This window comes from Pollicipes pollicipes, unplaced genomic scaffold (assembly GCF_011947565.3).
Source record: "Pollicipes pollicipes isolate AB1234 unplaced genomic scaffold, Ppol_2.1 Scaffold_6052;HRSCAF=7182_pilon_pilon_pilon, whole genome shotgun sequence".
Taxonomy (NCBI): domain Eukaryota; kingdom Metazoa; phylum Arthropoda; class Thecostraca; order Pollicipedomorpha; family Pollicipedidae; genus Pollicipes; species Pollicipes pollicipes.
In genome coordinates this window covers 18076375-18103205 of record NW_023596805.1, presented here as the reverse complement: position 1 = coordinate 18103205, position 26831 = coordinate 18076375, and the positions used below count along the sequence as shown (strand labels likewise).

General features: G+C 51.8%; 1 protein-coding gene across 1 annotated transcript in view; it reads left to right on the top strand.

The window, feature by feature from the left end:
- LOC119104310 (RYamide receptor) overlaps positions 1–24966 on the top strand; it is a 60780-nt gene extending 35814 nt beyond the window's left edge. The window contains exons 2-3 of the mRNA XM_037228007.1: positions 24583–24806; positions 24852–24966. Of these exons, the coding sequence (XP_037083902.1) occupies positions 24583–24806; positions 24852–24966 (339 nt within the window). The remainder of the gene's footprint in view (positions 1–24582; positions 24807–24851) is intronic.
- The last annotated feature ends 1865 nt before the right edge of the window (positions 24967–26831 follow it).

Here is a 26831-nt window from a genome sequence, read left to right as displayed (position 1 = left end):
ACCGTCGCGCTCTGGTGGCGGTCAGGTCGCTGTTATGACCGTCGCGCTCTGGTGGCGGTCAGGTCGCTGTTATGACTGTCGCGCTCTGGTGGCGGTCAGGTTGCTGTTATGACCGCCGCGCTCTGGTAGTGGTCAGGTCACTGCTATGACCGTCGCACTCTGGTAGTGGTCAGGTCACTGCTATGACCGTCGCACTCTGGTGGCGGTCAGGTCGCCGTTATGACCGTCACGCTCCGGTGGCGATCAGGTCGCTGTTATGACTGTCGCGCTCTGGTGGCGGTCAGGTCACTGTTGCGACCGTCGCGCTGTGGTGGCGGTCAGGACGCTGTTACGACCGTCGCGCTCCGGTGGCGGTCAGGTCGCTGTTATGACCATCGCGCTCTGGTGGCGTTCAGGTCGCTGTTGCGACCGTCGCGCTGTGGTGGCGGTCAGGACGCTGTTACGACCGTCGCGCTCCGGTGGCGGTCAGGTCGCTGTTATGACCATCGCGCTCTGGTGGCGGTCAGTCGCTGTTACGACCGTCGCGCTCTGGTGGCGGTCAGGTCGCTGTTATGACCGTCGCCTCTGGTGGCGGTCAGGTCGCTGTTATGACCGTCGCACTCTGGTGGCGGTCAGGTCGCTGTTATGACCGTCGCGCTCTGGTGGCGGTCAGGTCACTGTTATGACTGTCGCCTCTGGTGGCGGTCAGGTCGCTGTTATGACTGTCGCGCTCTGGTGGCGGTCAGGTCACTGTTATGACTGTCGCCTCTGGTGGCGGTCAGGTCGCTGTTATGACTGTCGCCTCTGGTGGCGGTCAGGTCGCTGTTATGGCCGTCGCCTCTGGTGGCGGTCAGGTCGCTGTTATGACTGTCGCCTCTGGTGGCGGTCAGGTCGCTGTTATGGCCGTCGCCTCTGGTGGCGGTCAGGTCGCTGTTATGACTGTCGCCTCTGGTGGCGGTCAGGTCGCGTTATGGCCGTCGCCTCTGGTGGCGGTCAGGTCGCTGTTATGACTGTCGGCTCTGGTGGCGGTCAGGTCGCTGTTATGACCTTCGCGCTCTGGTGGCGGTCAGGTCGCTGTTATGACTGTCGGCTCTGGTGGCGGTCAGGTCGCTGGTATGACCATCGCGCTCTGGTGGCGGTCAAGTCGCTGTTACGACCGCCGCGCTCTGGTGGCGATCAGTCACTGTTATGACCGTCGCGCTCTGGTGGCGGTCAGGTCGCTGGTATGACCGTCGCGCTCTGGTGGCGGTCAGGTCGCTGTTATGACCGTCGCGCTCTGGTGGCGGTCAGGTCGCTGTTATGACTGTCGCGCTCTGGTGGCGGTCAGGTTGCTGTTATGACCGCCGCGCTCTGGTAGTGGTCAGGTCACTGCTATGACCGTCGCACTCTGGTAGTGGTCAGGTCACTGCTATGACCGTCGCACTCTGGTGGCGGTCAGGTCGCCGTTATGACCGTCACGCTCCGGTGGCGGTCAGGTCGCTGTTATGACCATCGCGCTCTGGTGGCGTTCAGGTCGCTGTTGCGACCGTCGCGCTGTGGTGGCGGTCAGGACGCTGTTACGACCGTCGCGCTCCGGTGGCGGTCAGGTCGCTGTTATGACCATCGCGCTCTGGTGGCGGTCAAGTCGCTGTTACGACCGTCGCGCTCTGGTGGCGGTCAGGTCGCTGTTATGACCGTCGCCTCTGGTGGCGGTCAGGTCGCTGTTATGACCGTCGCACTCTGGTGGCGGTCAGGTCGCTGTTATGACCGTCGCGCTCTGGTGGCGGTCAGGTCGCTGTTATGACCGTCGCCTCTGGTGGCGGTCAGGTCGCTGTTATGACCGTCGCCTCTGGTGGCGGTCAGGTCGCTGTTATGACTGTCGGCTCTGGTGGCGGTCAGGTCGCTGTTATGACCGTCGCGCTCTGGTGGCGGTCAGGTCGCTGTTATGACCGTCGCGCTCTGGTGGCGGTCAGGTCGCTGCTATGACTGTCGCGCTCTGGTGACGGTCAGGTCGCTGTTGTGACCGCCGCGCTCCGGTTGAGCGCGGTATTGGATTGAGTGCAACCAAATATTAAAATATGCATCCTAGGCAATTCGCAATAAATGCATGGCGATAACGCTCATGATAAACGCACTGGGCGTCCAGGACCTCAGCCTGGCGATAGACAGTAGATATTACTGATAAATTTTCGCACGACCAAATTCGCGCCACGCCTCAGCAGGTGGGCGCAATAGCTGAAGCCTGGCAGATGGTACCTAAAATTTTAGCAGGGCAGTTAAGTTATGATCTTCTTTTTGCTTTTCTTTTTAAAGTTATGTTTAAGTTTTTGAGTTGTCTTTTTAAAAGTTATGATCTCTTACGTACCAAGGCACGACAAGGGACGATTATTTCACTATTCAAATGGGACGGTCCACAAAAGCCCTCCGGATGACCCACTCTGCCACGGGCGCCGGTGGCCGCACCGGTACGAGTATACTCATGTCCTGTATAAAAGGCCGTGATCTGCCGTGCCGCTGTCGCCACTGTCTCCCGAACACCACCGCACTCGCCGGACCGCACAGTCACGTTCACCGCACTTGAAAGTTTACATCTACTTAGATCCTTTTGGCCGCGTGATCAACATGGCTGGCCTTCCAGCAGCGCAGTTGGCACATCAGTCGGCAGCCCGGCCGGCAGCGCCCGCGGGCGCGCCACGTCAATCACTGCACGGCGGCTGGGAGGCGCCAGCCGTCGACAGGCCGCGGCGGCCCGGGCTCGCTCCCTCGGGTGCTAGCACTACCTCTGCGGCGGGTATATGCACTTGTCACGCGAACATTGTCGGCGGCCATAAGCCACACTGAAATATGGCCGCCATAAAGTATCGGCCTGGGCAGCCTCGTACCGCCTCAGCTCATAAGCCAGCGCAGGCTCGGCTCGTCTCGCCCCCCCCCCGTCCCTGCCCCCCCCCCCCCAACCTTTCCCCGCTCTCCGAGGGCAGCTGGTGCGCGGCCGTTTGACCTCGGCACGGTCCCACGCCGTCACCAGCCCGTCGCCTGTCGGCCGGCGCTGGGCGTGATCGGCCGGCGGCGCACTGCTGAGCCGCGAGGGGAGCGAGCTTGGGGGTGTTGAGCGACGTGGAGAGATATCTGTGGAAAGGAAGACAGAGGGGAAAGCAAGCTGGAAAGTTCGGTTAACGACGGGCCGAATTGAGAGGGAACCGAGAGACAGCAAAGAGAAAGACCGACAGAGACAAAGGGGAAAGGGGAGCGGCGTGGGGAAGGGAGAGAGATGAAGGGAGGGGGAATGAGAGGGAGGGAGGAGGGGAGAGAGAAAGAGAGGTAGAGAGGAAGAGAGAGAGAGAAAGAGAGAGAGAGAGAGAGAGAGAGAGAGAGAGAGAGAGATATCGATAGAGAGGAGAGAGAGAGAGAGAGAGAGAGAGAGAGAGGAGAGATAGAGAGAGAGAGAGAGAGAGAGAGAGAGAGAGAGAGAGAGAGAGAGAGAGAGAGAGAGAGAGAGAGAGAGAGAGACAGACAGACAGACAGACAGACAGACAGACAGACAGACAGACAGACAGACAGACAGACAGACAGACAGACATACAGACAGAAAGAGATTGATAGGAGGGCATTCATGCAGTCTTCAAAGACAGTTCGTAAAGACCTCATGCTCGTTGGCTTCGTTCAATACCAATGAACTAGTAAAAAGCCTGGTGAAGCAGAGTGGGAAAAACTACATTTGCCATATCATATTACCTGCCAATTTAAAATATTGCGACCTTGGTTTTCTTAGCCATGCTCAACCAATCCATTATCCAGTGTGACGCATGATGTAGCAATGAAATAACAAAGCATGTTTATCGGGCACGGCAAAAACGCATCGCGATACCTAGCATATCCACCTTGCCGGCTGCTACCACATCCGGCCTTTCGGCTGCCACCATATCCGCACCGGGATGCACTCAGCCCTTCTTTGGTCCCGCCTCCACCAGCTCATAACACAACATGCGGCCTCTCTATGGAGCTCGGTGTTTTCGCTCATTGTTCGGCGATACCACACATATGTTATTTCGAAAATATAATGCAATCACATTTGTGTACCTCGTGTAAGCGTTTGGCATGATAATAAGAATGGTAATATTCATTTAAGTAATAACAATAGGATTTCAATTGTTTCAAGACATACTTAAGCTCCGGACTGAAGGGGCTCCCCGCCAGCGTTCACCTGATCGTGGGGGAGGCTTTTATTCCCATTGCTATCTCGAAACAGAACAGAGAAAAAAGACAGGTGGAGCGCCGTTGAAAACTCATTAAAATTCAGGACATCTTTTAACGCCTTTCAGTTATCAATGTCATGACGAGGTGAGGAATATTTTAAGTTTCCTTTGCTTCTATCTCTGAGTTGCTAACAGTCGACCCACAAATTGTCCGCGTTTTTAATCTGTTCAGAACAGAGTGGTTCGGCAATCCACTATATTGTTTTCACCTCATAATTATGTTCTGCGCTCGTTTTCCCTGCTTCAACACGCTGTCTAACCAACTGTATTTAAGATAAACCCGGATCACTGCCCTATAATGACCTTTCGGGGAAAAATATTACACGCACACCAAAAGGCGACAGAATCAAGCCTCAACGACTTCGTAAAGTTTAGATATGAATTAAATCAAACGAATGTGCGACTAAAGAGCATATCATCAACGAACGGAAGCAAAGGTCAACTTACGGTACTGACGTATGATGAGAACATGTTTCCATTTGGAAATGAACTACTGACAGCGTGGTGTAGAACGGTTAACGATACAAAACCGAAGCCACACGACATTGCGTGATTAACAATCACCACATTTAACCAATTTTGGGCCGACATCACGTAACGGAAACTTCTCTAGGTCATTGACCTGCCCTGGCTTGCACCCCAAAGTCTAGATCAGTGACCTGCTTTGGCCTGCGACCGAATTTTATGTCACTGTCCCGCCATGGCTTGTACCCCAAAGTATCGGACATCCGTCCCACTACCCTCAGTCCAGGCTTCATCCTACGTCTTCGGAGCGCGTCGTCTTCCCACGACTGGCCGTTCCTCTCGGCATTAAGTTGGCTTAAATCCCAGCCCCAGCTTGTAAGGGGATTTGGGGGATGGAGCTCTGCACGAACCCCTGCTCACATCCCGAAGAACGGACATACCCAGAAATACCATCCCGAATAGCGGCCGAGATACGGATCGGCAGTGGAGGACTAATCGCGATGGCCCCGGTACCGTCCCGCCACCCACCTCTCCCCATGTGGCTCAGTAATGGAGGCCTATCGCGATGGCCCCGGTACCGTCCCGCCACCCACCTCTCCCCACGTGGCTCAGTAATGGAGGACTATCGCGATGGCCCCGGTACCGTCCCGCCACCCACCTCTCCCCACGTGGCTCTATAGTATGGAGGACTACTCGCCAGATGGGTCCCCGTAGCGTCCCCCACCCACCTCTCCCCATGTGGCTCAGTAATGGAGGACTATCGCGATGGCCCCGGTACCGTCCCGCCACTCACCTCTCCGTCACGTGACCCTGAAATGGTCAGTGCTGCCTGAGAGAACTCTAAAGTAACTCTGACCAACAACTTTGAGCAGCTCTTAAATTGATGCGGGATGAGATGCACTAAATATAGGGACGATAGTGCACAGCGTTCTACAGCTTTCTTTAGAGAAAATGCGCCGTGGTAGACATCTACCCCTCCCCCTACACCCACACGTCAGTAGGTCAGTACCAGGGCTAAGTTCCATTCTACTTTGTCCACTCTTCCAGTCTTTCTTTTCTGTCCCAGTCCTTCACACCGATACCGACAAGCAGGCTTTTCGTATGGTATGGCTACGTTTCCGAGGAGCCTTGGCAAGAGTTGTCCGGGGTTCCTTCAGAAGGAAGCGGTTACAGACTCTCGTCATGTCCTGCTGGTCCTTACGTCCTTACTCGCCACGTCCTTCTAGTCTTTTCTCTCGTCATATTGACGTCAAATTAAACTGGACTGTCGTGCGCAATGTCAAAGAAGAGCCTCTCTCGTGTTTTCCCCTGTGCTCGGGGAATGCACACGCAGTTGCTGGATGGCTTATTACGCACATCACCAGGGCCATTGTTTTCAGAATTCTCCTGGTGGCACAAGGGGTGCCGGTAGTGTAGTGGTTAGCGCGTCTGCGTTGGCTACTGCGCGTATGGGAGACCAGAGGTTCGGGGTTCGATTCCCCGCGGTGCCCGCCATTCCTGCCAGGGTGAGAGGCAGGCGACGCCATATAGCCTCAGCAGCTGAGTGCGTCGTAAAGCCCCAATCACACACACACACACACACACACACACACACACTCCTGGTGGCACGCCTCCCACTGCTACCCAAGCGGACGCGTGGGCCTGAGCTCGTCGTCACCGCTGCGTCACGATCTGCCCACACGCGGATCAACGCAGGCGATTAGCGCACGGCCGCAGATGTCACATATACCCGGTTGACCTCTAATGACATCTTCGTTAGCCGCCGGCGAGTCCGGTCCGACCTGGCAACTCGCCGCCTTTCATCCTAAAGGTCGCGTCATTATCATCTCCGGCCCCGTCGCTGCTTATCCACCGACGGGTCGAGCATCGTTCAAAGCGCTTGGAAATGCTCGCAATAAGCGCGGATGTCACGAAAGTCGCTGACAGTCCACGTGAGATCGTGAGAGAAGTGCCACGAAACATGAGCCTGCTCACCGCGCCAAGCGGGTTCATGTCCCATGTTGATGTGCGTGGTGAGCAGCGACTCCCAACAACGTGTCAATTCTAACGGTGCCGTCGGCAGGAACTCTGAAATGCTGGCAGCCAGCGCAGGAGGGAGAGACTGCGAACTCGTGACTACCAGTGCCGGCAGGAGAGGCTGTAAGACCGTGACTGCCAGTGCTAGCAGGAGAGGCTGTAAGATCATGACTACCAGTGCCGGCAGGAGAGGCTGTAAGATCGTGACTGCCGGTGCTAGCAGGAGAGGCTATAAGATCGTGACTACCAGCACCGGCCGGAGAGGCTGCAAGATCATGATTGCTAGGGACGGCGGAGCGGCTACCAGCGCCGGCAGGAGCGACTCTATAACCTTGACTACCTGTGCCGGCGGAAGGGACTGTACAGTTGTGGCTGCCAATGCCGACGGGAAGGGCTGTGATGTCCCCGAGTGAATTCGGCGCCCAGTCCCAGCGGGAGAGGCTGTGAAGCTGGTGACTGTGGCGTGTTTGCCGAAGAACCTGATGCGCGTGCCAGAATATCTAAAAATCGATCTCCTTGGAGCGCGCGAAATCCAGCCAGAGAGGCGGAGGGTGTAAGAGGCTATACATTTGGCAATGTTGGTGCGTGTAGATTGATCTCGTGGAGTCAAACACGTTCAGGTTTTCTGGAATTAACCATCTTTTCCCAGCCATCTCTTAAATCCAGGTATGTCTTCGCTTGCGTCTGTTTCTTTCCTTCTATGTAATTTTCATAAGTTCATGTCAGATGGGACAGTCAGTCCGACAGACATATTCCTCGTACAATAAACAGGAGAGTGGAAAGAAAGATGAAAGCCACGTCTATCTCTCCATTCTTCCGTTCATTCTACGAGGAATAAAGCTATTGATACTGTCTCATCCATATGCATAATGTTCCTCGCAAACGCACCTAACAACTTACGTGCTTTCATGTCAGATTTGTAAAAGACTCGTCTTCGTCAACGATACGATTTTGCCCGCATGTTTGAAACGATGTGCTTAGTCCCATGTCAAGGAAAAAAAGTCACACTCATCTCGGTTTCTTCTTTAAGCCAGTAAGTCGATACACTGCAACGCAGAAAACGGGTCGACGAAATCGACGTGTCGTAGTTCCGATAGGAGCAGATGAACTAGATTTTAAACGGTGGGATGAAATAAAATATCACATGTCCGAAAGGATCGCTTAAAACATGATATCTTTGATAGGACCGCTTAAAATATATCTCCGATAGGACCACTTGAAACGTAATATCTCCGATAGGACCACTTAAAACATAATATCTCCGATAGGACCGGAGGACAGACTGCGTTTCGAGTGTCCTCAGTCATCGCGTTAGCCATGACACAGGGGCCATGTGTTATTTTGGACTCGGCGCAGCATCGGCCTTGTCCTATTGAGTGGTCGTGCTGAGTTGCGATGGACGTGGTCGGTTTGTGATGTAGCCCCAGAGCCGAACGTCGGCCGTTGTCAGCTCCATGGTGAAAAGCCCAGGAATGTTCAGTACCGCGGGCCGTATGCAAAGTGGTTTTGCAGCGATTCTTATGTTTTAATAGGGTTTATGTGGTGTGGCATCGTTTTTGGAGCTGCGCCCCATCAGCGCCATCTGTGAGCACACTGTGTCTCTACTCGAGCTAAGCAGAGTGATCCTGACTTGACTCTAATTGATTTGTGCACATTGGAGTCGTCTGCGACGCCGTTTACTCAAACATGAGTGTAGTCAAATCTGATTCCGTCTTAGAAGGTAACGTCACCCAATTTCATGGAGAACTTTCAAGGATTTTGGGCATACTCAGCTCCAGCTGGTTATGTTGTGGTAATGTTGGCATCGAGCACTGTCCACTCGTTCATAAGTCAGGCAGTTAGGCATCAGCAAGGAAAATTAGAAACCTGTAGGCGCAAACAGCACGCATCATGATGCGTGTTTCCAAAAATTAAGTGTTAGGTTGTGAGTAGTCTTTTTCTCATGTAATTAACAGCTTTAGACACCTGTCAATACAAAGCATACTCCCTAACAAGCTTGAAAGAACACAATGCATGTGAATGTCTCGTTTCAAACTGTTTAACCACTTTCAGCTATTTAGAAGTCAGATGTATGCGGATCAGAAAACTATTGGATGGAAGAGAAGCATTCAAGTGTTTCTAAATAAAGTGTTTACCGTCTTTGTGTGAGATTGCTGCGGTGTCCTGGGATTGCCGACTTTGGATGTAAAGCAACACCCTATGAGGAGGAATGTTTCACTTTTTTCCCACATAAGACATTAATTTTTCACTCCTGCCTAATACTGTCTAACCACACATACCAAGCCCACATTTCCCTTTTAGAGGTTTTAGGGTGTCATCCAAAACCGAGCTCAATTGAAGCCATCAAGCATAAACGAGCCTACACAAAACCTGCACAACCATGGCTATGTCCTGCCCTCATCTACATCTGAATCATGCCTATGTATGCACAGAGCAAGGGCACCAGGTACCTTCAAGCCCAAGGCCCTCAGTGACTCCAGCCGCTTGCATGCATCAAGTTTTGGTTTATTTACAAAGTGCATCACTATCTTCAACTGTGTGTCAAATGCAAGGTTTTCACGCGTCCCCATGTTTTGGGGTCGCTCCATGCAAGCACCACAGCAAAGCAAAGCCTGATACAAACACCAGCAAAACCTGGTAGAGAATTTCACTTCCACGTATCTCTTCTACCCCAAGAAACTTGACCACTAAATTGCTCCACTCCCGAAATGTAGGAGTGAAAAATTCAAGGATCGCCTTCTAAATAAAATCTAAAAGCTGAATATCACGACTCGAGCACTCATTTTCACAGATGCTTAGTCAAGTTAGTTGATGACCAAATTTGATGAAACCTCTCTGAGTCTCTATATTTATTTAATTACTTTTATTTTTCGACTTATACGAGTGCGATGCAACTTACTTTTTTCCATCCTGCCCGATTGTGTTTAAAAACACAATTTATGGCTTCAAATGTCGACCAATTTCTCTACAAAAGGTCCCAGTTGTAGCATTAAAACATTGGTGTTACATAGCTTTTGATGCTCATTACACTATTTAAAAAAATGCTCTTTTTTCATGTATTCTGTTTCACTGTAGTGACATAAGATGTTAAAAATATCATGTCTCTTATATTACATTCATGCCAACTAGAAATGCAAGTTTTTGTTTCCTGGAGCATTTCTCATCGAGCCATAAATTCCAACTTTTGTGACTTGATTTGACTTGATTGACTTGACTCCTGTGTGGTTTTTGTGATGACATTTTTCGCTCTTACCCTAGTCCAAAAGCGAATCTAGCTCACTGGTTTGCTGGCTCAGCTGTAGCTTCGACTCAACAATATTTCAGCAAAGTCGACTAAACTTGGTGAGACAACTTTTTTGGCCCAAATTTTAACCGACTGTTGAGTTTATTTTGGCCAGGGTCAGAATCAGCGATGCGTCTGCATGTGAGTAGGTAGTTTTCTCAGTACCTTCCCGCGATCGTACTCCCGTCGTTGCCTGTTGACGCTAGCCGTTCCCCATTGTCTGTCCTGAACCGAAGGTTCGCTTCAGGACACCCTTGGGTACGCGTGAGATGGATACCCTTGGGTATTCGTGACGTGTCACGAACTGACAAAACACCCACCATTACGTGCAATTGCACCGATGGTCGCACGGACTTCGTTCAATTATCTGTTTGGCCATTGGTGTTGCCCGGTATCAACAACGGAGCTGGCTCTGCCTTGAAGTGGGGAAAAACTCACTCCGACCAAAAGATCTGCTTCTCCAGGCAGCAGATAACGGGCAAATAAATAGCCCGCATTTGAGGCTGCAGTAGGCGGCTCACTTGTCACACGCCGACAGCGAGAGTCTTATTTTTTTCGTAAGGGCTGAAAGCTCCCTGCCAGCAGAAATGTTCATCTGCCGAGTGTTTCCCTGCTCGCCATGTGTGGGCTGGCAGTTTGGGGCGTCCGCAACAGCAATTGGCCCGCGGGTTATTATATCTAATTGTCTGTCGGTAATCCGGGTTACGCTGCCTCTCCCAGCTCCCACGCTCCTTGGTGCGCTGCCACTTCCAGCTCTCACACTCTTTGGTTGCGCTGCCACTCCCAGCTCACACTCCTTGGATGCGCTGCCGCTCCCAGCTCTCACACTTCCTTGGTTGCGCTGCCGCTCCCAGCTCTCACACTCCTTGGTTGCGCTGCCACTCCCAGCTCCCACACACCTTGGCAGAGCTATTTACCCCGCTGGTCCCCGCTTGCAGTGTCTGCGTTGTGGCCTCGCGATGAGGGTCGGAGCGGTGCTCCGCCGCAGCGCGCAGTCAGGCTGGAAACACCCACGGGCCGGCCAAAACCGCAGGGTCCCGCACGCTGGACGAGTAAATTCACGCATTGGGCACCAAGGTGGAAACAATCCGGATAAAGGTGTGGGCACGAGTACAAGATTTACAAAGTTTGGATGTATAAGGGATGCCAGCATTTCAAAGTGTCCCGGCTATTAAAATGTACAATGTTTTGATTAGCAAACTGTAGACAATATCAAAACCAGCAGAGACTAAAACAAACCAAGAGCAAAATTGCACGAATGTTCACGTTTCTCTAACATAAATACGAACATGCAGGGTGAATGTGCAGCCATACGCCAGACGCAAAGACGCTAGCGTCACATTAAAATGAAGCAGCTAAACCATACGACGGACATCATCAAGAAGGACCATGCTTTCATTAGCAGTGCGCATTTCCACCTCCCATTTTTCCACTTCTTCCAATTTCTGGCGTGCTATAGCACAGGGTTGGAATTGATTCCTGATTTGCAGTCGATGTGAGTCCGTAATCTCACGACAAGTTCATAATAGGTGCAATTCTCATCAAGCTATCTCAGTAAAAGGACCTGAGGTATGGAACAAGAAAATAGCTCTCGTTGATCGTTTAGCGAATGTAGTCCGAGACACAAAACGGAGCATTGTGGCAGATGGTGTGGCCTTACACTGCAGATAGACAGGCACTGCGGGACAGAGGGAACCCGGCGATGTGAGCTAACGTGGCTTCGCTACGTGCGAGTCCGTGCGTCATTTTGTGTTGCGTGCTCGCGTGTTAACCCGTCTGTGTGATCTCATGTTGCGCCGCTGCGTGTCAGTCCGTCTGTGTGATGTCATGTTGCGCCGCTGCGTGTCAGTCCGTCTGTGTGATATCATGTTGCGCCGCTGCGTGTCAGTCCGTCTGTGTGATGTCATGTTGCGCCGCTGCGTGTCAGTCCGTCTGTGTGATATCATGTTGCGCCGCTGCGTGTCAGTCCGTCTGTGTGATATCATGTTGCGCCGCTGTGTGTCAGTCCGTCTGTGTGATCTCATGTTGCGCCGCTGCGTGTCAGTCCGTCTGTGTGATCTCATGTTGCGCCGCTGTGTGTCAGTCCGTCTGTGTGATCTCATGTTGCGCCGCTGCGTGTCAGTCCGTCTGTGTGATGTCATGTTGCGCCGCTGTGTGTCAGTCCGTCTGTGTGATATCATGTTGCGCCGCTGTGTGTCAGTCCGTCTGTGTGATCTCATGTTGCGCCGCTGTGTGTCAGTCCGTCTGTGTGATATCATATCGCGCTGTGTGTCAGTCCGTCTGCGTTATCTCGTGTTGCGCCGCTGTGTGTCAAATCCAGCTATGCGTGACGCAGCATATTGTTCCGGCCGATTTGCCATCTTGGCTTCTTCCCGTGTGTTCCAGTTTCAACAGCGCTTGGAAGCGTTGTACACTCGCATGCATGCTTCTGCATTGCCTTTGATTCTTGACGCGAGATTGTTAGGTGTTCTTTGACTTACATTATCAATAGCTTTAATTGTACTGGTGGGCGGGCATGGGGATTCGAACCCAAGCCGATAAGCTGAACGCTAAGCTGTACGGATGTGGGTTCAGCAGCCAGGGTCGAACGAGGGCGATCGGATCCCGCACAAATGTGCATCATGTAAGTTAACGTAAGTTGCTCCACCAATCATGATTTACGTAAGTTGTTCAGTGCATTAGCGAGGAACAGTCAGTCACGTAGATAAGACGGTAGTATTAGCCTTATTCCTCGGAAAAACCAGGAGAATACAGGTTTAGTTAGGCTGACATTTCTACAACAGGCCTTTCTCGAAACAATAGCAGGAATGCATTCTCTTGGTTTTTTCCGAGTGATAAGGCTAATATTACTGTCTAATAATGATTTACGATTGAACAAACGGCTGAGCCCATCGGTAACAACGCTGATGTATGACACGGCAATCTACGCCGAGAACGTAAACTGCGAAAGTCAAACCCAAAAGTAGGCCAGTGTGTCATGGATCTCATGTCAGTTATGACGTCGCGATTGTTTAAAGGACCAATAACATGGGGAGAACGGTAGGTCCATTCAGTGCAGGCATGATATATGCTAACGGGAAGTATGGCAGTCATAGCACCAGCTTTCATCGAAATTGGCATGATTTTAATATTTCTTCAACGAACGGCGGACGACAGTCCCCACCCACTCCGCTATGCTGCGTTGCACAGTCCACTCCGTCATGTTGCGTTGCACTGTCCATTCCGTTATGTTGCGTTCCACAATCCACTCCGTTATGCTGCGTTATACAGTCCACTCCCTTATGTTACGTTGCACAATCCACTCCGTTATGCAGCGTTATACAGCCCACTCCGTTATGTCGCGTTTCGCAATCCATTCTGTTATGATGCGTTACACAGTCCACTCTGTTACGTTGTGTTACACAATTCACTCCGTTATGTTGCGTTACACAGTCCACTCCTTTATGTTGCGTTACACAATCCACTCTGTTACGTGCTGTGTCTCGCCCGCAACGAACATCCAAGTTCCCTTTAAACGACGCTGGCGAGGGAGGAAACGTTGCGCTGCCTGAATGGGAGTTTCTTGTATGCACAAGGAACAGCATTCCAATTCACATCCTGTGCTGAATTTAAAGCGTGCGTCTCCAAAAGACATATGGACCCAGGTTAAGGTGTGATGGGATGCTGAACAGAAGGGACACTTTAAGCCTGTAACATAAATTGTAAAACAAACAGCACTTTCATATAACTTCACCAATGCCATTTTGGCAATGCATTTTCAAAGCCCTTCCAACTGAAATTACAACTGACTGCGTATTTTGAAAGTGCAGTCGCACGCTTAGCACGTGCAAAATGACGAACCCAAAATTGGGTGATCACTGGCGTTGTAGACTCGACACCCAATGATAAGTTCCGCAGAGTAGCAAGTCGGTGCTTTGGTGACATGGGCTACTTGTATGGTTATCACTATACGCTTGTGGCTTGCAGCACATGGTGTCCATCTCGCTTTGCTTGCGTACCAAATGGCAAACCCATGTCACGCGGTTTGACGCTGTCGTTCATGGAAAACATTGGACTAATTCCTGAACAGGACAACTGCACAGACTACAAACAAACACAAACTAGATCTTGCTATATTCCTTACTAGCTGAGATTCCCAGCGATGACCTGGTAATGGCGCGTCGCATTGGTTACTGTGTACCGCAAAGGAAATATTGGGATAGCTGCATTTGCTTTCGTTATAACAACCAGTCTAACTTGTGTCACGGGCATTTGTATTTGTGCAACTGGTAAATGGTTGAACGCACTCCAAATAAGTCAATCGCTTATGATTTTCTGGAGCAAAGAAGTTAATATTCTCAAAATACAACACAGCCAGGCTGCCAATAAAAAAACCAACAGCACACGGTAGCATGCAATTTGTCTCAGTTACACGTCAGCCTCAGCTTAGCCCATGCATCTAAAAGGGAGTGTTTCGCATTTGTTTGGGGCTTTTGCGCTGCAGCTGCCATTTGAAGATCACACGAAGCAGTTCACAGTCCCACCGTTCGTAAAATATAAAACCTTGTAGTTCTGAGCTATACGCCCTCGTGCGCACTATTTCATGCAGACTATTTTAAGGCCATTCAGGCATGCACAGCACCACAGTAACGTCATTGCAATCATGTCATCCCCGGACCGTGCGGCGTTCAAGGTCGGGAAGAATATTATCGTCGAGCCGCTCAGATCTGGCGTCCGTTAGCACGATTTGCAAATATAGGGGACGTCTGTTGGCTCTCAATCAATGTTGAGCAATATTTGTGGCTTTTCACAATTTTTGATCGACTATTCAGCTTAGAGCTCTTTTGACCAGTAATGATCATTTAAGGCCTATGGGGTGAAACATAACGAATATCAGTGGAGCAGGACTACATGCGCCTGGAGGCCAACCGCCGGGCCTTAGCCTTGTACAGGGACTCCTCTACGGGGTAAGCGCCGGGCGTCCTGGTCAGGGTCCTCCTCCAGGGGGTCTTCTGAACCTCTCGTTGGCGCATGCAGCTCGCCCCGGACAAGCCAGGCATCGCTAGGGAGCAGGGTGAAACAATGAAGAGGAACAAGAGCGTTCGATGACAGGTATGAATCACGTGTTTTGCCGCATGATATAAGAAACTGGACATAATTGGTGATTTTTACGCAGGTTAAGTTTGTAATCGATAACCTAAGAAAAACGTCGGAACCGAACATGCAAATACAAACAAAAATCTTAATCTCACAAACAAATGTGCAAGAAAGCGACCAGAACGTCCAAACCACAAGCACATTACAATATTTGTCTCAGCGAACGCTTCCAGCGCCGCCACTGCCATTTCCAGGTAACAGTAGCGTGTTAGGGAGCATATTTACTAAATATAGAAATTGTGCTTTCTAGAGCAGTCTTTTCTACTTAAAGGGTGCGTTCCACATTTAAAGATATTGCAGCAAGCATCATGCATGATGAAATAAGCTCACGTTTAACTACTGATATCCTTGTAAATGGAAGAGACTGCTCTAGACAACGCAACTTTGATATTTATACCTACTCTCGGCAATAAGCCACTGTCTGATTGCATCATCCGTGCACGACACTGCGAGCTGATTGGCGGCCAGCATATCTGGAAGTTGTGCTCACGAACGCCAGGTCCCCTTGACAATTTGTTTTCAATCGCCGCACCGCCGCAATCGCACAATCGCCGCATGGCCAAGGAAATACAAGGTTTGAATGACGTTGATTCGGCGTCGTGGACGCCTGGGTCACCTTGAAATACCCTGCAGGAGAAAGTTCTCACATCTTCGCGGGCGCTTAGCTCAGAAACTAGATGGGTTTAGGTCCTAAGAAGGGCAGGGCGGTGAACTGCACAGGATGATCTTCAAGATGGCTATTTCAGTTCAAAGCTCCATACAGATGTCGAGCATCCCCTCTAAAAAAGACAGATCGCCTCTTTCTATGGCATCGTTGTTTGACCAGCTGACCAGTTGGCAGCGTCACGTGCCCTTCCATGATGCAGCGATGTCCTGCCGGGCCCGGGCGCCCCCGGCTGCGGGCGGCCAGGCGCTGAGCGACTGAGACCACACACGACGCCCTGCGGCGATGGCCGAGTGCAGTGCACCGGCGCGCCCGCGATTCCGGAGCCGACTTCGAAATCGCACTGGTGCAGAGCGTTTCTGCGCTACTACATTGTTGGTCTTGCTCCTTTGAGGGACAGGGCGAAGAGGTCGGCTGAATCACGATGGAACAGCCGTTACGTTGCGCGTTAAGCCGTTACGCGTTAAGCCAACCCCAGGAAAACAGTGGCCGAGCCACTGACCATACCCTCGCCTTCAGAGACTCGTCTTAGTTCTTGTTGATAATCACGATGCATCTCTGCTCAACAGAGACCTGTGTTCGCCTGAACTCAAAGAGCATGCTAGATCGGATTATCGAGATTCTTAAAGTGGAGATGCTTGCTCCCTTGCCTTTGCCTGTCATCTTGCCGCCACTGCAAAGCTTTGGGGACCCAGGTTTCATAGGGACGCGATAGGATCACAACTTGATCACCGAGTTGTTTTCGCATTTATGATGGCTCCAGGCCGCTGAGAAGCTCCAATGAATAGTTGAAGGCCTACTCCGGGTCTGAGTCAGTGTGTAACAACTTTGCAGGTCCTCTATTAACGCTGCTTCTACACAACTTGAATGGTCCTGTGATCAGCTGCGAGTTTTTTTTTGCCCCAAAACGACCTCCGCGCTGAGCTAGGCTGGACCTTGGTGCTATTCTTCATGTTGGAACGACCTTGGCTAAGAGGCCGTCGACAATTTCTGCGTTTTCGCCGGAAAAACGTTTGGTTTGGCTGCTTTGGCTCCGAATCTAGCCGTTGCCAAATTATAGGAGTTGATCAAAAAGAGCTGTCCTGCCTTTTTGTTGCCATTTATATGCACACACGATGGCGTTGAGATACTGATTGAGACTCTGCTCGTTCTACTCACCACGCTGTAATTCGGTAACACCGCCAACAGTCGTTGTGAACGGAACTCTTTTTGAAACCACCACTCAGTTTGTAGAGTTACACTCTTCTGGTGGCGTTGTAGTCTGAGTTTCACACTATGCGCCTCCTTGGACTGGTAGTTACGTAATCGATTAGCACGCGGCAGTCGATGTTCTCCGCTGCTGACCGAATACATTTCAAAACAAAATAAAAATTAGAGCGCCAATCGGTACCGACCGCCCACCGACCGTTAAAGTGTTACAGACACCCTCCTGCCATTACGCTAATTCGGAAAATCTGGGATATTTAACGTGCACCATTGACGGTTCTCGAGTTATTAGTAGCCAAATGACAAAGTTTCCCATTTGTTACACGAAATTATTCAAGCACACAGCCTTCCACAGCCTTTGTCCTCCACGCGACGCTACCGTCACTAAACGAGTGGCCGGTGCTGTAGCGCACTTCGTGTTAAACTGACCGAGTTGCCATTTTAACACTTTTCCATTCGTTCCAGTCTCTCCTCGCGCTTGAAAGTGCCGAGTGCCCGCCGAAATGCTTGCCGGCTGCTTTCGATGTCTTATGTAGAATTGATAGGTGTCACGTAATATCAGGCGTCATACTAGGTTCAGTACACATTGCTATTTCATTGTATCCCGTACTCAGAATGCCTACAAACATCATGGAAATGTGTGGTGTTTTAAGAAAATTCGATTTTCAGTCATTTGTTTCCGAGGTCATTTTAGTTTTCCTTAGCGATCTCCTCACGAAATGTGTCCAGCTTCACGGTGGGGTACAGTACGGTGGACCAATGAAATTGAGGCCCTCACGGATTGATGAAAGCATTCATTTTGGAGACCTTTGATTTACTATTTGTGCTGGTCAAAATCGTAACAGGAGGTCAATTTACTGTCACACATTAGGCGGAGGATTTCTTAGCTTGCATAGTACAGATGGTCATGTTATGAGATAGCAAGCAGCGCAGCCTGTCGGGCGCCCGCCGGCGGCGTGAGGAACTGCTCCTGACTCGGCACGTCCAGCCCAGCGGCGGCACTGGGCGCCTCCGGTCGATCTATGGCCGCCGCGCAGGTCAGCCGAGGACGGCACGTGCGGCAGCGGTCCGGCCGGGCGCAATTCGGCCGGGCGCATTGCCGCCGGGGGAGGCGCCGAGCCCACTCCGGATCGGCCGCCGTGTCTTGGGAGACGGCCGGCAAGAGTTATAGCCGTGTCGACTCCGGCTCCGCGGCACTCGGCGGCAAACTCTCCAATTCACACCACGTCTGTCGTAGCGCCGCGCTCAAACTGTGGCTTGTCGCCGCACGGACCTGAAGGCCCACCGGCTTAATGACGGCCCGTCGAACGGACCTGGGGGTTTACAAACTTAATGATGGCCCGCCGCACGGACCCGGGACCTTGCAGGCTTAATGACGGACCGCCAGATGGACCTGGGGCTTGCAGGCTTAATGATGACTCGCCGGACGGACGTGGGGGGGGGGGGGCTTACAGACTTAATGATGGCCCACCGGACGGACTTGGAAGCTCACTGGCTTAATGACGGCCCGCCGGACGAACCTAGGACCTCACCGGCTTAATGACGGCCCCCGGACGGACCTAGGGGCTTACAGACTTAATGACGGCCCACCGGACTGACCTGGGAGCTCAACAGCTTAATGACGGCCTGCCGGACGAACCTAGGACCTTATCGGCTTAATGACGGCCCACCGGACGGACCTGGGGGTTTACTGGCCTAATGAGGCATGCTGCCTTATGCCATTTGCACTTTTTCGAAGGTGGTAGTCCGGGCGCATATTTCACCTGTGCGATTTGAGATTGATGATAAGAACGGATCAGCATTTACAACATGGTGAACTGGTTCTGGAACGTGGTGGTGGAACGGTGAAAGTAAGCGTAGAAAACCTATTTTCTGTGTTGCCGTAGCTGTTAACGGTTGCGAGGTCAATCTCCAAGCTGTAAAAGTGAAAAATTATATCCTAGTCTTATTTTTGATACGTACAAACTGATTTTGAAAGACAATTGGAAACCTTATTTCAGGACCGATTCGTTCTCACACGCCCGGTACCCACCGACTGGTGTTATCTGCAGCGACGAACAGCGTTTGTTTGAAACAAACTGCAACTCTGGCCATCGGTGTTCTTGCTTCTAACATTGCGAGCGCGCAGACTCACCACTTGTTTATGCAATTGATTTTTCTAGTCGATTATGCAGAAGCCAGCAGCCAAACATGGGATTGTCTTTTATGCACTTTTACCTCATTTCGGTGTTTGTGTTGAGCACCAATAGGAACCCTTACCATTTTCCGGGCAGAGAGCAGTGGGTAGAACACTTGGAGGTACACTATCGGTCCCGGTCGGCGGATGATGGGCCATTCCGTGCAATCGAGGAGTGCCTTACGACAAACATTCTGGTGACGCGGGGCGGGGATCTACCTCGATCCAGGAGCCTCTAGATGGAAAATATTATATTGGCCCCTGACTGACGCGAAGGCCCTCTGACCCGTACAACTAACCCCGGGTGGATACAGGTGCCATCATTGCCAAACAAGATGTCTTATTGCCGCAGGGCGTCCATTTATTGGCATAGCGACTCCTCTTCGGCTTAACGGGCCCTTCACTGAATTGGTGCGGAGCGCTACCGTTCATTACCAAGCCTCTTGACTGGTCCAGCGCACTTCCAGTTTCTCATAGGGGATTCCCATCGTGCCTGACCTCCCCGGTGCCCCTTGCCGACACAGGATTCCCTATCAGACACTGTAGCTCTCTGACCGACAAAGGGCTCCCTCACCGTTGCAAAGGCACACAACAATGGACATCGTGGGCCCTGACCTTGTTCCAGCTTTGGAAATGAGCTCAAGGCTCAGACTGACACGGAGTCAAGTGTTTCTTATAGCGGTATCTGGTCGGAAAAGAGGCTCGCGTTATCCCAGATGGTCCCCAAGCTGTATAAGGGACCCCCTGACTGGCATTTCAGGTCCCGGCCCTACGATAGCCGGGGTCTGTAACTCGTAGGCCCCCCGGCCTTACTCCTGCCTAGGAAATGAGCACTCAGGCCCGGACTGACACAGGGCCAATCGTTTAGCACTGATGTTGCCTGACCTCATCGACTCAGAGGATCGTTAATCGGCGTAAAAAGAGCTCTGGATGACACCTGAAGGCCCTGCTAGCTGGAGCCCCTTAATATGCCCTCCTGCCAGTCCATCGAGCTGTTCGGGCCTTCAGATCGGACCCCTAATGGTCGGTGGCGGGGGCACGAAGGGCTTATCGGGACCGAAGGGGAGCACCTACCCCCCTGCGCCCCTGCATGCGCCACTGTCTGTACTTGCTTGATAGCACCGTTTAACTCGTACCCCTGGTCTATTGAAGGTCGTTCATCATGAGCGTATAACTCTGAACTCATGGTGCCGAAAACAAGAGCTCAAGGATTTGTTTGCTTACATCACATAAAACAGCTCTATAGCGTTGGCATACGGCACCACACATCGGCGCGGGAGGTAGGGTGGAAGGTAGCTCGTAAATACGCTGAATAGGTTTGAGCTGACCAGAAATCCCTGAGCAACATCGTGAATAGGGGAGAGAAGAGACAACCATCTCTCACCATCTGCAGCCAACCAGCAAGGTAGCTCTTGAACCATCTCCCACTACCTGCAGCTGACCAGCAACGGAGCCCTCGGGCCACCTCGGACCCAGGCCATGCCACTGATACTTTTTCAGAAAGACGCCTTGGTCGACTAGCAGAAAAACGACCCAAAGCAATCGGAGTGACAGTCGGGGTGACAGCGAAGGCGAGGATGTGACCAACGGCGATCCGACGTTCCTCCCATGCAGCGGCGTCGACCAGGGTGTCCTCTGTGGAATGGCATGCCTGTAGGCCTACCGTGATGGAGATAACATAGCATGGATACACGCACACTCACGTACACGTACACGCACACGCACACGCAGAGCACACGCACACGCACATGCACACAAACACACACACACACACACAGACACACACACACGCACACGCACACGCACACGCACTCACATATGCATACAAAGTACATATTTTTAGACAAGATTATGTTAGGTCTGAAATTACTACCGGTATCACGAGAGCCAGATTTGTCAGGACAATAGACAAAGGCAACCTGGAAATGTGCAGGCTTGCTTCACGTCATCCACAAGGGTGTGGATGACATGTGGCAAGTATGGCTCGATCGGGGATTAAAATTAGTCCTATCTACCTCAAAGCTATTGGGATCAGGGGTCCGCCGACTACATGGGTGGTCATGCTCAACATCCGAGCACTCCTCCCAGCTGCGGCACAAGGGCGACGAGGCCGCTGAGCAGGCTGGCCCCCTCCCGTGGAGGACAGGGATTACTGCCCCGATTACTCTCCCCACACGTGGGTACACGGTCCACAGCCACCGCTCAAGCACTGCTCAAGCACTGCTCAACGCTGGTCAATTACAAGACAAGCGTATTTACTGTTCTTTTCCAGCTGCTGAGGTCAGTGAATATGGCCAAGAATTTGCATGCACTTGCAGTGCCTGATGTTTGGTCTGATGGTCTGATTGTCCGATCCGAGCCCCTCGGTGCGCTCAGTGAAGCATTGCACGCGGACGTGTGCCCACGGAGATTTCCCGCCAGCCCTATGTGTGTGCACCTGTATCGGTGAGGGGCCGCTGGCCGCCAGAGGCCAGCATGTGACGTTGCCCAGCAATATCCACGCGGTGTTGTAGAGCTAGGCGCGGTCTGATTATGAGCATCATTAAGTCAGCAGCCTCGTCGGGTTTTCCGTGATTGACCCGCTGTTGCTTGCTGTGTGTCTGTGTCGCGAAAGTGGGAAAAGCCAGACACCGATATTTTTACAAAATGCACACATGTATACCTGTCCGTCAAGGTTTGTGTTCCCAGGGCTTTCATTGCAATCCAAGATTCTTCCTTCTGACACTGTTTCTTCCTAAGCCATTGTGCTTTTCAGCACTTCAGCGATAAACATTTGCAAAGTGATTCGATCTTAAAGGAATAGTATCCATGTTCCAAACTAAACAGAACATGACAGTCTACAGCTGTATTACGAGGCATTTCATATGTAGGTTCCAATCTTTTGCGCCCTCTGTCGCGTTGGAACTGAAACAAAGGTTCTCAACTGAATACAAGTGCCTTTGGTGGCTGTGAAATGCATGTCGGCAGCTCGCGTATAATGACATTTCACCATAAATCGAGGTAAGAAGTGTGTTCAAATATTTTTCGGTCGCCCTATTTCCAGGGTTGTTTGCTGCTACATGCACCACCATTTTCATTCAAATGCACACGTGCTCCGTGCCGCTAGAACCTAAATACGCGCTCGGGTGGGGCTTACTTTGATCCGTCCCCGAATATTTTTTCAAAATGGTTTTCGAACGGCGTGGTGTAGCCACGTCAAACAATGGATTTGTATATTCAACTGAACAGTGGATCTTTTAGGTTACAAAATTAGATGCATCTCGTAAGGTAGCTGACCTATGGCGGGTCAAAGTCAGGCCGTCACTGTCAGCGATGGTAATTTCCAGGGAGTCGTTCGATATGATGCGACAACGGAATTTTAGACGAAGCAATGCATCTCTAAGAAAGCTTCTTATATGTGAATTTAGCAAAAAAAAAAACACAATTAGATCCAGGATAACAACAAATTCCATTGACCTAAGGTCAGGGATAAAGGTCCAACCGAGGTCAAAACCAGCCCGTTTTTTTACTCACGAGTTTGCTCTGTGGTGTAGTTTCTCAGACTCATTTTGAATTTGTCCAGATCAGGGAACGCAACAGACATCTTCCATGCGTGTATTTAAGGTCAGAGTTGGTCCCTGACCTGAAGTGAACCAGTTCAACACTTTGTTTTAAGAAACATGCCACCTAGCGTAATCCTTGGCTCATTCAAATGCGAAGATGAAAACATACTCGTATAATTTTTGTTACCATGACCTTCAATAGTCAAAGAAGGTCACTGGCCTAAAATCAAAACTAGTGACCTTTTGCTTGGAACAGGCATTTAGGTTCACGGCGGTGCATGAAGAGGTATATGGGCACTTGAAATACCATTCTGGAGTTTAACCTTGCCTGCCCCAATTTGACCCAAAGGTCATGACCTAGGACCCTCAAATTTAGACACAAGTGAGTTCAAATGCGTGCAAACACACCCTGTGGGTTTGGTGTCACTAGTTTCTTAGTCTTTGAGATCCTAATCGGTCAAAGTGACCCCCCCCCCCATCCGAACAAAGGGTGTTCAACCAGCCACCCGAACGCGTGTTGAATTACATTCCCAGCAGCGTTTACAGGCCTTCTTCAGTGCAAATAATCTCAAACCATTCCCATATCCAGATTTTCGTTTCCAGCGATGAAATTTGCAAGCCAACAGAAGGGTGCTGAGTTTAAGCACGCTCAAATGAACCAGCTGTTCTCATTCTGAAAACGGCGCTTGAGTCGAATAGATTATCTCTAATGGGGATCGTTCATTACCGCGCATTACACACTCATTTTCTAGTTCCTGAGAGCTCACACTCATTGCGCAACGCACCTCCTGCACAGGGTTCTGCCATCCCATGGAAAGCTCGTGCTTACCTGGACGTTAAGTGAGCGATGGCCACGTTCCTAAGACGGCAATTCTGCCTCCAATATTACCCCAATCAAGAGCCGTCAGCCGGCGCCAGCCATCCAGAATTATTGGCTGAAAAATGGCCGGCACGGACCGGCTGGAACAGGCCGCTCACCGACAATTGCGAGATGGGGAGGGCTGGCTCCGCGAGGTGCCGTTACAGCATCCCCCAGCGCACACGCTCAGGGCCGTGCTGGGACAGACAGCCGGCACATGCTGAGTGTGTCCGACTATTGCACAGGCACCTGGCACCAATGCGTTAACTGCCGCTGCGGCTGCGGCGGCCACCACTGTCACCGTGGCCACTTTTACGTGACTTTTATGTGGCCTTACCGTTACCTTGACCAGCGTGGTGACTGCGTCTGTGACTGGTTGTAACCGGGGCGGTGACGCCGTGGTGCCTGTGATCCCGACTGTGGCTAAAGGCTCGTGGCTCCAGTGGTGGCGGTGACGCCGTGATGCCTGTGATCCCGACTGTGCCTAAGGCTCGTGGGCTCCAGTGGTGGCGGTCCGTGTGCTCAGATGACTCGTATTCGGACACTGTAGTCGCCACCCTCCACGGCGCCGTGGCAACGAGTGTGTCCAGTCACAGCTGGGTCTTGTTTCGTGTGCGTATCATGATAAGTGCGATGCCAGAAAGGCGTCTACTCGCCGCAAAGGCGTTACTCGCCGCATCATCTTGATAAGTGCTAACTGTGATGAATTGGGGAGCTGAGTTTAATAAATCAGACAGGAACAATACATGCCATTCGTTTTGGGGGCGTCGTTGAGTAATGCTCAAGGTAAAACAGCCAGTATTTAGGATGCGATACCTGCATCGCGACTGGTCGTGACTGTAGCCGATGGTCAACACAACGGCGCCTGATAATCACCTTGACCCCGGCCATCACCGCTCATGCCGAGCCAGGCCGCATCTGTGACTGATGCAAACTTGGCTGCGGTTGCGACAGACGCTATGACTGGAACAGTGACGGTCGGTCGACGGGCGGTGACGGTGACGCCGTCTCTGCTGGCCGCCAGGTGATCCTGATGATGGTGATCTGCGTGGCGGCCTTCACGCTCGCCTGGCTGCCGTTCCACGTGTTCGAGATCACCACGCAGATCTACCCGTCCGCCTTCGAGTGGCCGCACATCAAAGTCCTGTTCTGGGCCGTGCACGCCGTCGCAATGTCGCACTGCTGCATGAACCCCGTCATCTACTTCACGATGAACGACAAATTCCGGGAGCGTCTGCTGGAGAGCCTGTGCCGGCGTCGGCGGCGGCGGCTGCTGCTGCGCCGCTCCGCCAGCGGGCGCGAGCAGTCGCGTGTGACGCTCGAGTGCCAGCAGCTGAACCGGATGGCCGGCGCCTCGGCTCGCTCCACCTATCTCAACTCGGTCAAGTACGACACCAGCGGTGTCTAGCGGACGCCGAGCGAACTGAAGCTTCGGCCGACCTTCCGTTCGGTCGCGGCCGTATGGACGTAGTTCGGACCCAGCATGCTGTTCTGCGTGGACTGTATGTTGATTTGAGCATCCAGCGTCCAGCTGTGATGCTTTGATGAAACTCTGAGCTCGGAGCCAAGCTGGTGCTCTGAGCTCGAAGCCGAAAATTCTGAGCTCTGAGTTGGTAGAATTTTGAGCTCGGAGCCAAACCAGTGCACCAGTGCACTTGCTGTATCTAATGGTGGAGAAGCCGTTGTGCTTGAGGAGTACTTTGAATGACACTGGTATTCGGCTGTTAACTGTTGTCTCGTACTGAAGGCAAGATTCTCGTCCATGCGTGTCCATTTTGGCATTTTCGTTGCACAGCCACGGAGATCAAATTGGAATGCTGCTACTGCCAAGTGAAGTGTAGGACATCAAAGCCCTGAAATGCCATACTTTGCCTGTAGCTGGAAATGTGGTCACAGTAACTGTTATTCGTGAAAGGACGTATAACCGGAGAACGCACCATGTAAGGAATGTGGCGATGTTTGGCGAATCCCACAAAATGTAGATGGTTCAAGTATATATTTATTTTCACCGATCTTGCACCACGTACTACCATATCACCCAAATGCACAAAGCCCGCCCACAGAGCCGATCAGACGTGCGGCAGGCCCGTGACGTCCTCGTGCAGACTTGGGTTCACGTCAGGATCAGCAGGTGAGGAGGTACTGAGGTGCGCATTGGGGGTTTCAAGGCATTATTCGATCTTAGGCAGATGTGTACTGTGCAATCGGGCGAGGCTTAAGTCTCTTCCTCCCACCTTTGAGAGAAATGTAGGTCAAATGCCGGGAAAAATTTGTATTTTGGCATATTTTAGGGGTTGGTTGCGCCATTATGACCGCTCAGCTCCTCCCCCCCCCCTTCCACACGCTTACCTTGCGAAACTACACCCCCGGCCATAGGCGTCATGCTGTGCTCAGCAAATTGGGGGACTTTTCCCCAGCCAAATCAGACCGTCGCAGAGACCATGGCAACAAGGATGTCAGACGCCATGTTCCCGATTCCTGGCGCGCCGTCGCGGCCGTCACGATCAGCTGCCCGTGTGAGGGCTGCGCTTTCTTCCCATGGACACAGCCTCTGGGAAACCCGCGTGGAATTCTGGCTTTTCGCGCAATAGCACTCGCATTAAGTGACCTCCCAAAAGTTCTGGGGTGTCGCAAAGGGCCAAAATATTATTATCTAGCTGTGTGTGGTCATCGTTCGGTGTGCTTGGTGCCCCATACGCCATGCATTGCACATTGATACGGTGCTGACCGGCTCAAATATGGTATCACATATCGTGCAGATCTGAGATCTTGAATGGCCGGTCTAGGCAGGTTATCGGGCCTCTTATGCCACCATTCTGGGTATATATATAGGCTCAGAGGCGTTCAGCTCAGAGATGTGCTGGCCGTCATACATCGGTGACGGCCAACACATCTCTGAGCTGGCGCCTCAAACCCAGGATGATTTCTGACACCGAAGTCAGAGATGTGCCACCGCCACCTCTGGTGCGCACCAGCGGTTTCGGAGATGTGCCACCGCCACCTCTGGTGCGCACCAGCAGGTTCGAAGATGTGCCACCGCCACCTTTGGTGCGCACCAACGGGGACGGAGATGTGCCACCGCCACCTCTGGTGTGGACCAGCGGGGACGGCAACAGCTGGCAAACCGCCGAAGTGCTGCCATTTTTTCCGCATCATTTCCACAAAAATGAATCGCTGCTTCAGGAGATGTTGAGAGATGATCGTGTCTTTGTTCACAAAAGAGGTGGTTGCTTAGATGTTTGTCTGTGTTCTTGACGCCAGCGTATTGTGCTT